The sequence below is a fragment of the Cygnus atratus genome, chromosome 22, assembly GCF_013377495.2.
Source record: "Cygnus atratus isolate AKBS03 ecotype Queensland, Australia chromosome 22, CAtr_DNAZoo_HiC_assembly, whole genome shotgun sequence".
NCBI lineage: Eukaryota > Metazoa > Chordata > Aves > Anseriformes > Anatidae > Cygnus > Cygnus atratus.
Window position 1 is genome coordinate 333,757 of NC_066383.1, and position 16,259 is coordinate 350,015.

The following is a 16,259-nucleotide window of genomic DNA, read 5'->3' on the forward strand; positions in this document are numbered from 1 at the left end:
TCCCCCCCAAAAGCGTGATATTCCCCAAAATGTGTGACTCTCAAAAGCAACTGATGCTCCCATAAATGAGTGAAACTCCCCATAGTGCCTTCCCCCCAGAGTAAGACAAGTTGACTCAAAATGATGGCTGCACCCCCAAAATAGAATATGTTCTCCAAAAAAGAAAGTACCCCCAAACTAGTGACTCTCACCCAAAATGAGCAACACTCCCCAAATCTGATTGGTTCTCCCCAGAATGGAAGCTCCCACTTTCTTCCATGTCCTAACGAGCACCCAGCAGCTCACTAGCCAAAATGTGCATATTTTGCAAAATGCTGAATATTCATGAGCCTCACAGCAGTTTCCTCCTTGGCATTTTCTACAAAAAGCACGTTTTTCTATCTAAAAGCTGGAAAACACGGTGAGCGTTGTAGGCAGGGAAAGAAGATACTGGAGGACAGTTGCTTAATTAATGAAACAAATTATTTATTTCCCAGCTGTGCAAAGGTGGGGGGGGGGAGCGTGGGGCAGGGGGGCCGCAGGCGACCTGTTTTCCTTGTGTTTGGCCCCCATTTTGGGGGGGCGCCGGGGTGGGGGGAGCTCAAGGGCAGCGCCACATCAGGTTGGGCAGAGCACTGCAAAGAGAGAGGCCGTGGGCGTTTGCCAGTGCACGGGTGTGCACAAGGCTGCACTGGGCTGCATGATGATGCACAAGCAGACGGGTGCACAACGATGGACAGGCTTGCACCAGGAGGCACAAGAGTGCACTAGCATGCAGAGATGCACAAGGGTTGTAAAGGTGCACAGTGATGCGTGAGCGTGCACCAGGTGGCATGAGGACACATAAGTATGCGCAAATGCGTGGGGGTGCACAAGGGAGCCCGAGCATACTTAGGGACTCACATGCACAAGTATGCACGAGAGTGCATGAGTGTGCACCAGGGATGCATGAGCACAGGTGCACTAGGATGCACAAGGGTACACAAGCATGCATGAGTGCTGCATGAGGTTGCACAGTGGCTGCAAATGGGATGCACAGGCGATGTGGGAGGAACATGAAAGGGATGCAGGAGGAATGCACAAGGCATGCACAAGAGGTGCATGAGGGGACACAGGGGATGTGCAAGGGGCAGATGATGGTGCAAAGGGTACACAGGGGATGTACAACAGATGCCTAGCAGATGGGATGAATGGGGATGCACAAGGGATGAAAAGGAGGGAGGCATAGGAGATGTTCGTGAAGGTGCATGAAAGATGCAGAAGGACAACGTAAGGGTGCAAGGGGGATGAAGGAGAACGGACAACGAGGGTGCATGAGGATGCATAAGGCCTGCAGGCCTTAAGCATGCACACAGGATGCACAGGAGACGAGTAAGGGATGCATGGGGACACATGAGGGATGAGCAGGGCATGCAAAAAGGATGCACAGGAGATGCAGAAGGGAAGCGTGGTGGATGCACAGTGGCACAAGCATGCACAAAGGATACCTGGGAAATGCATGAGGGGTGCATAGGGGATGTGTGGGATATGCATGAGGGATGCTCAAGGGATGCACAAGGATAAACAGGGAATGTGCGGGGGCTGTACGGAGGATGCACAGGGGATGTGCAGGGTCAGCAGGTACCTTTGAGGATGTAATCCGTCAGCAGTGTGGGCACCTTCTCGTTCCCCTCCTTCATAGCAAACAGGACTGCGAGGGGGAATAGTGCCGTGAGCCCAGCCCCTGTGCCCCCACATGCTCCTCCAAAATTCCCCCTCTCTGTCCCAAAAGTCACCAGAGACACGGACAGAGTCTCCCACAATGCACCAAGCATGGCAGTATCCAAAATGAGCATTTTTCACCCCCCAATCAGCCAGTCTGGGGTGATGCAGAATGGGTGTTTCACACCCAAATTGGCACTGGTGTAGGGTGTAAAAATGGGGGCTTGCTGCAGATCAGCTGTGCTGCAGTGATGCAAAATGGGTGATTGTACCCCAAATAGGCCAGGGCACAACAATGCAAAACGGGCGATTTTACCACAAATAGGCCATGTTGGGGGTTGTAAAGTGGGTCCGCCACTGTGGCTGGACCACAGTGATGCAAAAAACAGCTGTGCTCCAAATCAGCCGTGTTGGCACAAAGCAAAAGAGGTATTTTCACCCCAGATTGGTTTTTCCACAGTGCTGCACATCAGACAACTGTGCCCCAAAATTGTCAATGCTGCATTGATGTAAAATGGTGATTGTGACCCAAAGCAGCTGTACTGCCGTGATGCAAATGGGTGTTTTCCCCTCAAATCAGCTGTGTTGCAATGGTGTTACATGGCTGGTTGCACCTCAAACTGCCTGCGCTACAACGATGCAACCAAAACTGGCTGTGTTACAACAATGCAAAAATCACAGGTGCTGCAGCAATGTATATTTGTGCCCCAAATCGGCCGTCTTGCAGCAATGCAAAATGGCTGATTCTGATGCAAAATGACTGCCCAAGCAAGGACTCACTGTTGGTGAGCATCTGCAGGTCCTCAACGGAGGGGGGCGATCCCTTCTTCTCATAAGGAATCACTGTGTTCAGGTACTGCAAAACAGAAAAAATCACCACAGAAACATTTTCATGCCACAAAACTATAAATTTTTGTTCATCTCGATGATGCAAATTGCACCAAATTGGCATGAAAGCACAAATGCAAAGTATGTCTGCAACTTTCCTGCAATCACATTTAATTTGCAGACATTTGGGGGCTATTGAATTATTTGGATGCTGCAAAAACTGCCCAAACATAAAGGGAGGATTTTGTGGATGAAAAAGGATGATTTTGCAAGGTGGATTTGCAGAGCAGGGAGAAGTGTGTTGCAAAGCTTAAGATTAAAGAATTTTTTAAAAGGGGAAAATGGGGTTTGGGGGATGCAGGGAAATAGGGTGTGCAAGAGGGCAGGTGAAAGGGGACAGATCTGGGCGATTTGGGGGGAAAAATGCAGCACCTGCTTCTCGTTGGTGGCAGGGCCGAAGGTCTGGCGCAGGCTGGAGTGCAGGATGCTGGAGATGCCCTCCATGCTGAAGCGCTGGGGACGCGTCACCCCGTCACCTCCCGGGCACCTGCGCGCCTCCCTCGGCACCAATGTCCCCATCTCCCTGACCCACATCCCTGTCCCCACCATGTACTTGTCCCATGCCCTGCTGTCCCCCCTCCCCTCTATCCCTGTGGCCCCCCGTCCCCACATCCCCCTGCCCCCACATCCCCATTTCCATGTGTCCTCTCCATGTCCCATGTCCCCCCATCCCAACATTCCCATCCCACCCCTTCATGTTCCCTGTCCCATACGCATTGTCCACGTCTCCTGTCCCTCATCCGATCTGCCCAACCTCATGTCCCCCCATGCCGTCCCTAAGTTCCTACCTCCCCAATCCCATGTGCCCCCATTCCTTCCCATGTCCCCCCATTCCATGTCCCACCATCACATTCCCACGTCTCCTGGATTGTGTCCAACCATCCCATCCCATGTCCCCCTGTCCCCACCTCCCCAGTCCCCATATCCCCACATCCCATCCCCACATGCCCCTGTCCCATGTCCCCCCCATCCTGTCCCATGTCGTCCCCATTCCATGTGCCCTCATCCCAAGTCCCCCCATTTCACATCCCTGTCCCATTTTATATCTACATCCCATCCCATTCCTCATCCACCTAGCCCCATGTCCCCACCTCCCCCTCTCCTATATCACCTTGTTCCATACCATGTCCCCATGTTCCCACCTTCCCCTGTATTCCTCTTATTCCAAGTATCCTATGTCCCCCATCCCATCCCATCCCATCCCATCCCATCCCATATCCCTTTGTCCCTATCTGCCCCTGTCCCCATGTCCCCAAATCCCCTATCCCCCCATCATTGGGAGCCCATGTCCCCCTGATCCTACCTCCCCCTGTCCCATCATCCCATTCCCACATCTCCTGGAACCTGTGGTCCCCCATCCCATCCCATGTCCCCCTGTCCCCAGCTCCTTGTTCCCGTATCCCCACAACCTATCTTCAGATCTACAGGATTCTACATCCCCCTCATCCTATCCCACCCTATCTCATGTCTCCACAGTCCCCTGTGGCCATGTCCCCCCATCCCACCTCCTCGTCCCCACTTCCCCACATCCCATTCCAACATCTTCCAGATCCCACATCCTCCCATGTCCCCCTGTCCCTATATCTCACCCCTACATTCCCTGAATCCCGTCCCCTTTTCCCCCATGCTGACCACCCTCTGTCACTGTATCCCCACATCCCCAAGATCCTACATCCCCCCATCCCATCCCATCCCATCCCATCATCACCGCACCCTGTCCCATGTCCCCACATCCTGTCCCATGTCCCCATGTTTCCCTGTCCCGTCCCCATATCCCATTCCGACATCCCCAGGATCCCATGGACGCCCTTCCCATCCCATGTCCTCCCATTCCCACATTCCCCCGTCCCCCTGCGTCTCCTCCCCACGGCCGCCGCATCTCCCACCTTCCTGGGCATGTGTGCCCCGCGTTCGGGGCGCCCCCCCTGCAGGCTCAGCCCCCGGTCACGGCGGCGGCGCCGAGCGGCCTCCCGCTGCTCCCGCTGCTCCCCCTGCACCGCCAGCAGCGCCCCAATGAACGCCGTCTTCACCTCCTTCTCGAAGGCCAGCTCGTCCCGCCGCGCCAGCTGTGCCACCAGCTCCGCCGACAGCGCCCGGCTCGCCGCCTCCGCCCGCCCCGCCGCCGCCACCAGCTCCCCGGCTGAGAGCTGCTCCAGCCCTGCTGCCGGCGGGGCGGTTAGAGACAGGACACGCATTGCACGATTGCAAAATGCATTGCACCATTAGTGACATGCACGCTGCAATTACTGGGCCACCCAGTGCAAATGGTAAGATGTCCAGCGCAATTAGTGCAATGCACGGTGCGATACAACAATGTCCAGTGCAATTAGTGCAATGCACGGTGCGATTCGGCAATGCCCAGTGCAGTTAGTGCAATGCATGGCGCGATACAGCAATGCCCAGTGCAGTTAGTGCAATGCACAGTGCGATACAGCAATGACCAGTGCAATTAGTGCAATGCACAGTGCAATTCGGCAATGCCCAGTGCAGTTACTGCAATGCATGGTGCGATACAGCAATGTCCAGTGCAGTTAGTGCAATGCACGGTGCGATACAGCAATGTCTAGTGCAATCAGTGCAATGCACGGTGCGATTCAGCAATGCCCAGTGCAGTTATTGGGATGCCTGTTGCAATTAGTGCAATGCACAGTGTGATGTGGCAATGCCCCGTGCAGTTATTGGTATGCTTGTTGCAATTAGTGCAATGCACAGAGGAGTCAGTGATATTCCTGGTGCAATCAGTGAAAGGCATAGTGCATTAGTGAAACACATGGTGCAATTAGTGACAAGCATTATCTGAACACACACTACATTTAGTAAAATTCCACAGAGGCAATTAATGAAATGTACAGTGCAATTAGTGAAATGCACATTGAAACTTTTTTAATGTGTTGTGATTATGAAGATGCACAGTGCATTTATTGGAACACCCAACACTGTCATAGTACAATTATTGAAATGCCCAGTGTCATAAATTAAATGCCCAGAGCAATTACAGAGTTGCTTGGTGCAATTACTGACACGCATGGTGCAATAACTGAAATGTACTATGTGCAACTAGGGGAATACACAGAGCAATTAGCAAAATGCCCGATGAGATTAATGAAACTCTCCATGCAGTTAGTGAAATGCATGCATGGTGCTTTAAGGGGGAAAAAACCTAGTGCAATTACTGAAAAGCACCAAAAAGTTTTCTAGACATTATGGATGGTGCACAGTGCATTTAGTGGCACAGTGCATTCAGGGAGGTGCGCAAACCATTCAGTAAAATGCACAGTGAAATCAGGAAAATGCACCATCCACAGATCAGAGAAGAGTCTGCTGCATGCAGTCACATGCATTGTGTCATGAGGAAAGTGCAGTTACTGAAATGCAGAATGCAAGAGCGCAGGACACATAAGACATTTTTGCAAAATACACAGGTTATTTAATGAACTGCATGGTATGTTTAGCAAAATCCTTGGTATACATGGAGAAAAGATGGTGGTAACAGTGCAAGGTATAGCACATTTAATGAATGGCACAGTGTTTTGCAAAATGTTTTAGAGAAATGCACTACATGCATTTAGCAAAAGGCATTTAGTACAATGCACAATGCAGGAGATACTCTGCAAAACGTGTGGTGTGCTTGGTGACACACAGGGTGCACTTAATGCAACACTAAAAGCAAGATCTCCGTGGGCTTATTTTTTTATAAGAGCCACCTCCTGACCAAACAGTGCTTAAACACTGGGTCCAGCCAGCCCTGAAACCTGGAGAGATTTGTTTGCCCAATTTGGTGGGAATTTCCCCCAAAAAGGGACTGGCCTGGGTCTTGCTGGCCGTACCTTCATGGGAGCAGTTGTTGTTGAAGGTGGGGGAGAAAGTGTGCAGCTCACGCAGGAGGATGGGCTCCATGCCCCCACCACCATCACCCTCTACATCAGCCTCAGCTTCCTCCTCCTCCTCCTCCTCCTCCTCCTCCTCATCTTCATCACCGTCAGGGTCAGCCTCAGGGTCAGGCGAACTCTGCATCAGCTCCTCCAGCTCCTCGATGACCTGTGGGGCATTGTGCCCTCCAGTTGCACTTTGCACCCCACCTCATCCCATACCTGCACCCTGCACTTGTCCTGCACCTGCACCCTGCTGCCTGCACCCTCCACCTTCACCGCACCGTGCTGCACCATCTCACGTCTGCACCACGAATCCTGCAGCTGCATCCCTTACCTACGCCTGCATCCCGCTCCCTACACCCTACGTTGCATCCTCCATCCTGCACCCCGTACTTGTCCCCACACCCTCCATCTGCCCCCCACAGTCCAAACCTGCACCTTGCGCACTACATGGGTATCCTGCACCTGCACTGTGCTGTCCATTCACATCTTGTATGTGCACCCTACATCCCCATCTGCACCCAAACCCCACACCCCACTTCAGCACCCCCATTTCCAACTGTGTATCCCACACATCCCATCTGTACGTCTGCATATGGCTTCCCCCTTGCAACCCACGTCTGTGTCCTGCACCCCTGCCCACAGGGAGGGGACAGCGTTCCAAAATGATGGGATTTGGCCTTTTTTGCACCTTGAGCATACAGCCATGGGGCTGGGGTGGGCTGAGGCTGTCCTGGGGGATGTGAGCCCAGTGTTATGGGCACACTTCGATGTTTGGGTACCCACAGGGGCTGAGGGTACCTGCTCAGCCGTCAGCAGTGGCTCCTCATTGATGCCTGAGTCATGCTCGCTCCTCTCAGCAAGCTCCTCCTCCTCTTCCTTCTCACAAAGCTGCAGGAGACACAAGCTGGGTGGCCCCGGTGGCACCATGGACACTGCCTGGTGCAGGCACAGACACAGACATGGCCCCCACAGCTCATGGGGAGAGCTGCCAGGGAGCCACAGCTCTGGGGACGCGCTACCTGCAGGGTATGCATTGGGGAGATATTGTATGGAGACAACGGATGGGGAGATGCTGGATGGGGAGGTAGGACAGGGAGACTTTGGATGGGAGACACTGGATCAGGGTGTTGGATGGAGACGTTGCCTTAGGAGATGTTAGATGGAAACCTCATTTGAGGATACTGGATGGGGACACCAGACAGCCGTGTGTTGGATAGAAATGCTGGGTGGGGATGTCGGACAGGGAGATGATGTTGGACAGGGACTTCATATGGTGATGTTGGGTGAAAATGATGGATGGGGACAAGTTTGATGAAGATACAGCACATAGAGATGTTGCATGGAGACATTGGACGGGGAGATGATAGGGAGATATTGGAGGGGAATGGAAGAAGCCAATGGATGTGGACACTGGATGGGGAGACATTGGGTGGAGACATTGGACTGAGAGAAGCAGAGGGATGTCAGAAAGAGGTGTTGGATGGAGAGATAACAGACACGTTGGAAGGGGAGATGTTGGACATGGGATGGAAACGTTAAATGGGGAGAGGCTGGATGGAGATGTTGGATGGGGACATTAGGCAGGGAGATGTCGGAGAGGGATGCTGGATAGGGGGGTGAACAACGAAGATGTTGGATGGGGAGACATCTTTTTTACTATCTTTCAAAGGTTATTTTTTTTTTTTTTTAGCAGAAAATAAACCAAGAAATGGACTTTCTCCCGCCTTCTCTAGTGACAGGTTGTGTGACATCCAAATGGGCTTAATTCAGTGGGTTTGGGGACATTTTTACTGCCCTCCCACAATCCCAAACACAGCTACTCACAGCACAAACTCACTACAAAGAAGTAAACGCTATTTTCTCCCTCCAAAATACACCATCTTACCCCCAGCTTAGGGACGGATTGGCAGGGACCAGATTGCCAAACCAAGCACTTAATCTTGACCGGTTTAGTGCAATTGTCATTGGTACTGCATGAAAGAACAGCCCCCCCAAATACACCATTTCTGGGTGGTCTGAAGCACCCTGGCTCAGCTCCCTCCCTGATGGTCGCTAAGCCTTGGGGTTGATTGACAACTGTCAATCATCACTGGAGGTCACGTGGGGACAGGAGGGTTTTGGGGTGTTAAGAGTGCCACAGCCATACCTGGGGGTCGGTGCCATCGGGGGCCTCAGCTTCAGGGTGCAGCCAGGGTCGGGGGGAGTCCCGGGGGACGAAGCCATCAGTAAGGGCGTCCCAGACCCTGCAGGGAGGTGGGTGGTGAGCGGCAATTGCCAAAATGGCCCAAAATGCCCCAAAGAAGCACTGCGTCCCAGACAGCCATCCTGAAATGCCATGACGAAATGCCTCGACGAAATGCCTCAAAGCAGCCCCAAATGCAGCCCAAGAACACCCAGAAATGCCCCAAAATGATGCCTGGAAACAACCGGAAACGTCACTCAGATGCACAAAACATCCCAAAGCACCCCAAATGCTGCCTCAGAACACCCTAAAACATCCCAAAATATCATTCTGGAATACTGCCCTGAAATATCCCAAAGTACCCCAACACTTGTGATGCCCCCAAGACACCATTTTGTAACTTTACCCCCAAAAGGCCACAGCAATGCTCTGAATGACCCCAAACGCCCCAAAACGCCATCCTAAATCACTCCTAAATATCCCCAAATACCACCCCAAAACATTGCCCTGATGCCCTGAAATGTCCCCCCAAAAAACTGGAAGTCCCTAAAGCCCCAGAAGTGCTCCAAAATGCTGCACTAAAACACTGCCTCGAAGCCCTGAGATGTCCCAAGACACTCTGAAAAGCCCCAAAGCATCTCAAAATGCTGCTCTGGAACACCCCAAAATGCTCCACAGAGACACTGCCCAAAATGCTCCAAAACACCATGAAATGCCTCAAAATGCATCAACCCAACCCCACCCAAATGCACTGAAATGTCCCAAAATGTCATCCTGAAACATGACGCCCAAATGCCCCCAAAAGCAAGATACTCCAAAATGGCCCACAGTGCCACCCTGGAATGCTCCCAAACACCACCCCGAAACAACCACAAATATTCTCAAATGCCCCAAAATGTTCCAATACACAACCTTTGAACACCCAGAAATCTCACAAAGTGCTGTTCTGAAACACTGCCCTGAAATGCTCCAAAATGCCCCAAAATGCTGCACCAGAACACCTTTTATATCTTAAAATTCTATCCCTTAACAGCATCCCAAAACACTCTCAAGTGCCCCAACATACTGCCCTGACACCCCAAAACACCCCAAAAATGCCACTCTTAAAAGAATCAAAAAATGATGTCCTGAAATGTTGCCCTAAAACTAAAATGATTTCTAGAATGCCTCAGAAATCTGTTCTGGAAGCACCAAAACACTGTTCTGAAACACCCCAAAATGCCACTGCACTGCTCCAGAACATCTCCAACTGCCCCAAAAGACAATGATAGAAACGCAACACCCCCAAAAGCTTCTGCAATGTCCAAAATGCTTCAAAACTCCCCCAAAATGCTGTCCTGCATCATGCTGAAATGCCTCAAAATGCAGCCACAACACCCCATAGTGCCCCAAAATGCCCTTTTGAAGCACCCCAAACTGTAAACCCTGAAAAAAAAACTAAATCACCTCCAAAACTGCCCTGAAATTCCCCCAAAATTGGACCTGGAACACCCAAAAATACTGCTCTGAAATAACCCAAAACTGCACCAAGTGACAGCAAAACTGTCCAGATTCGCTGCCCTGATGCCCTGAAACCCTCCAAAACTGCCCTGGAACACCCCAAAACACAACTGTGATACCCTGAAAACAAACAAACAAACAAACAAAAAAACCTCAAAGCCTCCCAAAATACACTGATTTGCTGCCCAAGAACACAGCAGTGAAATGCCTGGAGCCACCCCGCAAAACAGCCCTGGAATGGAACACCCCAAAATTCATCTAACACTCCAAAATGAACTGAAACAGACAAAAGAAAAATCTAGAAAAAATATATGAAACATGGCCCTGAAATACCGCAAGTCACTCCACAGAACTGCCCTAACCACCCCAAACCATGGCCTTTATGCAGCAGCTGCCTGGAGCCCCCTGCCACCTCTTCTGCACCACTAATGTGTGTGCGCCATATTCCCCCGCAGGGCTGGACCAATTTTGTCCTATTTCACCAAAACAAAAGGTGCATGGGGAAAAGGAGAGGGAAGGTAGAGGGGAGAAAAAGGGAAAACGAACAAAAGAGAAAAAAAAAGATATAAGAGGTAAAAAGGAGGAAAAGGCAGAAAAATGGAAGGGACAATGGGAATAAAAGACAGGAAATGGAAAGAAATGAGAAAAGAGGCAAAAAAGGGGAAAATGGCAAAGTAGAGAAAAGTGGGAAAAAAGGAAAATTGGGAAAATGGAGAATGAGGTTAGACAGTGGAAGGAGGAAAATGGGAAAAAGAAGAAAAGGGATAAAAGGGAAAAATGGGGGGAAGGGAATTGAGGAAAATGAAAATGTAAGAAAAAAGTGAGTACGAGAAAAAGGGCAAATGGATAAAAAGGGATAAAATGGGGATTAAGTAAAAAAAATAGGGAAAACTAGATATGGGAGAAGAGGGGAAAAAGAGCTGAAAAGTGGCAACACGGGGAAAAAGGTAAAAAATGGGGGAAAAGGCAAGGTTAGAACACCAACCCCCATGCATTTTCCCAGGTCTTGACACCTTCCCCTGTAAATTTAGGCAAAACCAGCCATTTTCCCACCACGACAAACTGCAGTTTTAGTCCATTCCATCCAACACAGTGCCACATCCACACACATCCCAATTCCCCCTAAACCATCCCAAAACAGCTCGCCCCTCCCCAAATGCCCCCAGCCCCAAACCGACGACAAAAACATCCATCTTGGGAACTCATCTCATCCCCCTCCTTGCCTGATTTTAATTTCCCCCTTATTCATATATTTCACAAATCAATATACAAAAATGCACATTAAAAAAATATATATTCCCAGTTTTAGCAAAAATGCAACAAATAAGGAAAAAGCAAGTGATTATTCCCCAAATCCGCTTTTTTTTTCTGCTTTTAAAGGGACAGCACCTTGCAGAACCAGGCAAGCAACGGAAGGAGATTTCTGGGTTAATTATGGCAATAATTGGTTAATAATTAGTGGAAAATGGTGCCTTTAAGGCCACAGCCCATCCCCCACCCATGCACACAGGGCTCATTCAAGAGTGGGGAAAAAAAAGCCTGTTTTGCCCAAACTGACCCAAAACGACACAATAAGCAGCACAAAGCAGCACCGTGGGCCGGCTGCCGGCGACAGCGCGGCGCTCCCGGCACCAGGCCAAAAAGCATTTTTTCTCTGAAAAACTACTGATTTTTCTCTGAAAAAAAAAAAAAAAAAAAGAAAAGAAAAGAAAGAGATTTGGGAGCTTTGGGGTTGAAAACAACCACTTTGCTTGGTGAAAAATCAGCATTAGGAACTGCAGCCTGGGGAATAATCCCAATTAAACACACACAAAAAATCCACTAGAAAGGCGTTTATAGACAAACACCATTAAAAAAAAAAAAAAGGCAAATTCTGCCCCCAAATGGCATTTTTGCAACAACAAAAAAAGGTTTCTAAGGAAAATTAAGATTTCAATGCAAATGCCACCGTTTTTGGCCAAATAGGCAAGGCTGGGCAGATTTTGCCCCAGATTCCCAGACTGGCTGCCCCGCCTTTGTGCACTGCTTGCATGTTGAAAGGAGGAGGCTGAGCCCTACTCACACCTTACTCTAAGTTTACACTTACCCACCCCCTGCTGCACTCACAAAGCCTGGGCCTGCTGTGGCCCATTGCAATGCCATATGGGGCACCCTGCTGTACCTACTCATAGGATACTACACAGCTACTCCAAGGTGTTGCATGATCATGCTGCAATGCAGTGGTGTGACTTGCATGCAGAGGGCATCTTGTGAGCATGCAAGGAGTGCATAGGCCCCAGTGGTGCCTTACTCATAGGATACAATGTTGTTACTCTGATGTACTGCATTAACCATGCTGCAGTGGTGGAGGCTGGTTTGTGTGCTGGGGCAGCATGTGTGCATCTCATAATGTTGCAAGGAGGCATGCAGGCCCAACAGTGCCCTACTCATAGGATACTACACAGCTACTCCATGCTACTGCACAGCTTTGCCATGATGCAAGGGGTTGGGCTGCATGTGGAGGAAGCCTCTCAAGGGTTCAAGAAGGCACACAGGTCCCAAGGGGACTTACTCACAGGTTACTATACCATTACTTCGGCACACTGCATGACCATGCTGCAATGCGGGGAGCCAGACTCCACAGGGGTGCGGAGGCAGGCATCCCCGGGAGGAAGGGGCCTTACTCACTCCTCGTCCTGGAGGCGTTCCTCCTCCTCCTGTGCCTGCAGGCGGCCCCGCACAGGGGCCAGGCCCTCGGTGGCGGCATCGTAGTTGCGGAAGCAGACAGTGAGCTTCTCATCGAACTCCTGCACCAGGTCCTCCATCGACTTGAAGCTCATCATCTCAGCTGAGAAGCTCTCCAGCTCGGCCAGCGCTGGGTCCGCAGTGCGCCGGGGGGTTCCCCCATCGTCCCCAGGCCCCTCCTCAAACTCCTCCTCCAGGCTTACCAGGGGTGCCTCCATCCTCCTTGCCCCCGCCTTAGCTGTGGGGAGAGGGCACCTGTGAGGCTCCTGCTGCTCAGGGTCACGCCAGCTGGGCTCCCAATTCCCTTTGCTTGCGCTGCGCTGGCTGTAATCCCAGTACAGGGCTAGTAGTGTCCCAGGGGTAACTTAGCAGCATCCCTACAGCATCTTACTACTGTCTTCATAGCATCTTAGTAGTGCTATAGTAATATGCTGATTGTCTCTAAGTACTATCCCAACACTATTAGTAGCAAAGTATTTTAAAAGCCCCCAGAGTATCTTACTGCCACCCTGACAGTAAGTCAACAGTATCACATCACCAGCTTTATTACCGAACTTTTAGTATCTCAGTAGTATCCTCCTACTATATCACTAGTACCTTAGTAGTGGCATCAAAGTATCATACTAGTATCAGCAATGTTCTGACAGTATCCTAAGCTCAAGTGTTGCCCCGATAGTATGCCAGAAGCACCTTACCACTACTTTTTCTCATTCCCTAGTAGTATCTCAGAAGTATCCCCCCTAGTAGCATCCTGACAGTATCCTACTAAAAACTGAGTTCTGTACTGAAAGCACCTTATCAGTGTTGTGACAGCATCATAGCAGTACCCTGACTCTATGTCAGGAGCATCCTGATAGCATCCTGGTCATATCTTAATAGTGTCCTGAAAGTATGACAGTAGTACCTGATAGGATCCTAACAGTATATGGCTGGTATGTTAGCAGTGTCCTGACAGTATCTCAGTAGTGCAATGTAAAATCCATATATCTATTATTTTAGTGCTTTCCTGTGAATATTCTACTGATATCTCAGTAGTACCTTCATAGTGTCTTATCAATGTGCTGAAAGCATTTTTGTAGAGTTCCAATAATATCCTAGTAATATCTTACTAGTGCCCTGACAGAATCTCAGTAGTATCCTGATAGGATTCTAGCAATAAATTACTAGTAGAGTCCTGAAAGTATCGTGGTGGAACTTTATAAGGTCCTGATAATCTTACTAGTGTGTCCACTGTATCTCAGTAAGATCCTGGTAGTATCCTGAGAATGTCCTAGTCCTGCCATGTTATTACACCAAAAGCATCTTTTGTAGTATCACTACACGCTATCATTTGTAGTATCTTGAGAGTACCCTGAAGGTATGTTAGCACTACCCCAGTGGCACCTTCCTAATGCCCCAATAGTATTGCACTATCATCCCAGGAAAGATCCTGGTAATAATTCAGCACTGTTCTGACAGCATCCTGGTTGTGCCCTACTCCATATAGTACCTTACTGGTGTTCTCACAGTACCTACATAGCCTCCACATAGTATCCTGCCAGTACCTTAGTGCCATCCAGGAAGTACCCTAGCACTATCTTCACTGTATCCTAATGGCATTTTAGTAAACCCCTGGTAGCATCTTAGTAGCATCCCATAAGCATCCTATAGGCACACACCCCTGTGCATGCATGCACCCCCACGTCTGGAGGGGGGCACACCTGCACAGGGGCATATGCACATGAGGGTGCACCTGTGCACTGTGCATACATGTGCTGCATGCATTTTGGGGGGTGCATGAGTGTCAGGGTGCACATGTGCAAGGGGTACATGCACACACAGATGTAAATGAGCCCTGTGCACATATGCGCACACCTCCACACACACGTGTCCCCATGCATGCACACACACACACCGCTGCACGCACTCACCAGGGACATGCACACCCCACGGGTGATGTTGTGCCTCAGATGTGTGCACTGAGCAGGTACCTCCTGTGCCTGCCTGCAGCTCTGCACACATACAGCCCTGAGCATGCAGGCACAGTGCGCACATACAGGCATGGGGTGCACCCTTATGGATGTGTGTGTGTGAAGGTGCATGCATGCTCAGGGGGTACGTGCAAAGCGTGTTTGCATGCACAGGGGTGCGAGCACACACTGCACACACACGCGCCTCCCTGTGTGTGCACCACTGTACATGGATGCACTGCTGTACATGCAAGCGCTGCTGTACATGCATGCAGCCCCATCCCACGCACTGTACGTGTGCCCCGTGCACCCTTCACATCCACCCCCTTGTCTGCCCCCACCCCGAGCTCCCCGTCGCATGCACACACCTGCACCCGTGCACTGCGCATGCACGCCCCCTGCCAGCAACCCCCCCATACGTGCAGCTCTGTGCCTGTGCCCCCTGCACCTACCACCCCCAATGCACCCCAAAACGCCTCCACAGCCCCAAATCACCTCCCCCTGCTTCATGCCCCCCCTCCCCATGCAACGCGTGCGCAGCGCACAGTGCACCACCCCTGCATGGATGCTGATGCGCATCGGGCACCCCCGGGGCACGCAGCGTCCTGGTGCCCCCCACCCCCGCGAAGAAGCCCCCCCCTCCCACAACGCACCACGGCGCGTCGCCCCGCCGGGCTGCACCCCCCCCACACCTTGTGCACGGCCCCGCAACGCCCAACGCACCCCCCAGCCCCGGGGGTGGGGGTTGGGGTGGTAGGAAAGGGGGCACCCCCCCATGCACCGCTGCGGTGCGAGCCGCCCCCCCCTCGCCCCCGCGAGCTCGCCCCTCGATGCTCCCCCCCAGCCCCTCCCCGCAACGCTGCACCCCGCAACGCACGCCTTCCCCCAGGGTGGGGTGGGGGGCGCAAAGCACCGAGCTGCACCCCAAAAGCAAACCCCCCCCCCTCCCCGCGCTTCCATGCAATGTCAACGCCCCGCGCGCCCCCCCACCGTGGTCACCCCCCCCCGGCTGCACCCCAAATCCCCCCCCCCAGCCCGTGCGGCCCCATGAACTCCGCATTGCCCGCAGCGCACCCCGGTGTGTGTGGGGGGGGTGCTCTGTGCCCCCCGTCCCCGCACCCACCTGCGGCCCCGCATCCTCCGCGCGCCGGGAGGGGTCTGGGGGGGGGGCGGGGGACGAGCTACGCACGCGCCGATCCGGGAAGGGGGGGGTGGGGGTGACGTCATCAGGAGCGTAGCCGCCCGCCCCCCCCCCCGGGGAAGGGCAAGGGGAGGGGGGAGCGGGGCCAGCAGAGCCCCCGGCTGCATCCTCCCCCCCCCCTCGTCTTCCTCCCCCTCATCCTCACCTTCATCCTCACTCCCCCCCGGCTTCATCTTCCTCCTTCTCCCCCTCCTCGCAGCCGCAGCAGAGGTCCCCAGCCTTTTTGGGGGTCGTGCACCCCCACCAACACGCGATTTTCG

The 16,259-nt window shown here is 52.0% G+C and overlaps 1 protein-coding gene across 1 annotated transcript; it reads right to left on the reverse strand.

The window, feature by feature from the left end:
* Window positions 1-518: 518 nt before the first annotated feature.
* On the reverse strand, window positions 519-15,997 carry FEZ1 (fasciculation and elongation protein zeta 1). The gene is made up of 10 exons (XM_035555745.2): window positions 15,922-15,997; window positions 12,793-13,087; window positions 8,590-8,686; window positions 7,242-7,331; window positions 6,396-6,606; window positions 4,455-4,726; window positions 2,941-3,021; window positions 2,461-2,536; window positions 1,604-1,669; window positions 519-614 (listed from the first exon to the last, which is right to left on the reverse strand). The coding sequence occupies exons 2-10, from the start codon at window positions 13,065-13,067 to the stop codon at window positions 598-600; spliced, it is 1,185 nt and encodes a 394-aa protein (XP_035411638.1). The 5' UTR covers window positions 13,068-13,087; window positions 15,922-15,997; the 3' UTR covers window positions 519-597.
* Window positions 15,998-16,259: the final 262 nt, after the last annotated feature.

What these genes read in the sequence shown, in the direction of transcription:
- FEZ1 (XM_035555745.2), bottom strand. Translation starts at nt 13,067, where the DNA reads ATGGAGGCACCCCTGGTAAGCCTGGAGGAGGAGTTTGAGGAGGGGCCT. An exon ending in CCGATGGCACCGACCCCCAG is followed by an intron (nt 7,332 to 8,589) that starts GTATGGCTGTGG and finishes TGTCTCCTGCAG; the next exon opens with CTTTGTGAGAAGGAAGAGGA. An exon ending in CTGCCACCAACGAGAAGCAG is followed by an intron (nt 2,537 to 2,940) that starts GTGCTGCATTTT and finishes TCTGTTTTGCAG; the next exon opens with TACCTGAACACAGTGATTCC.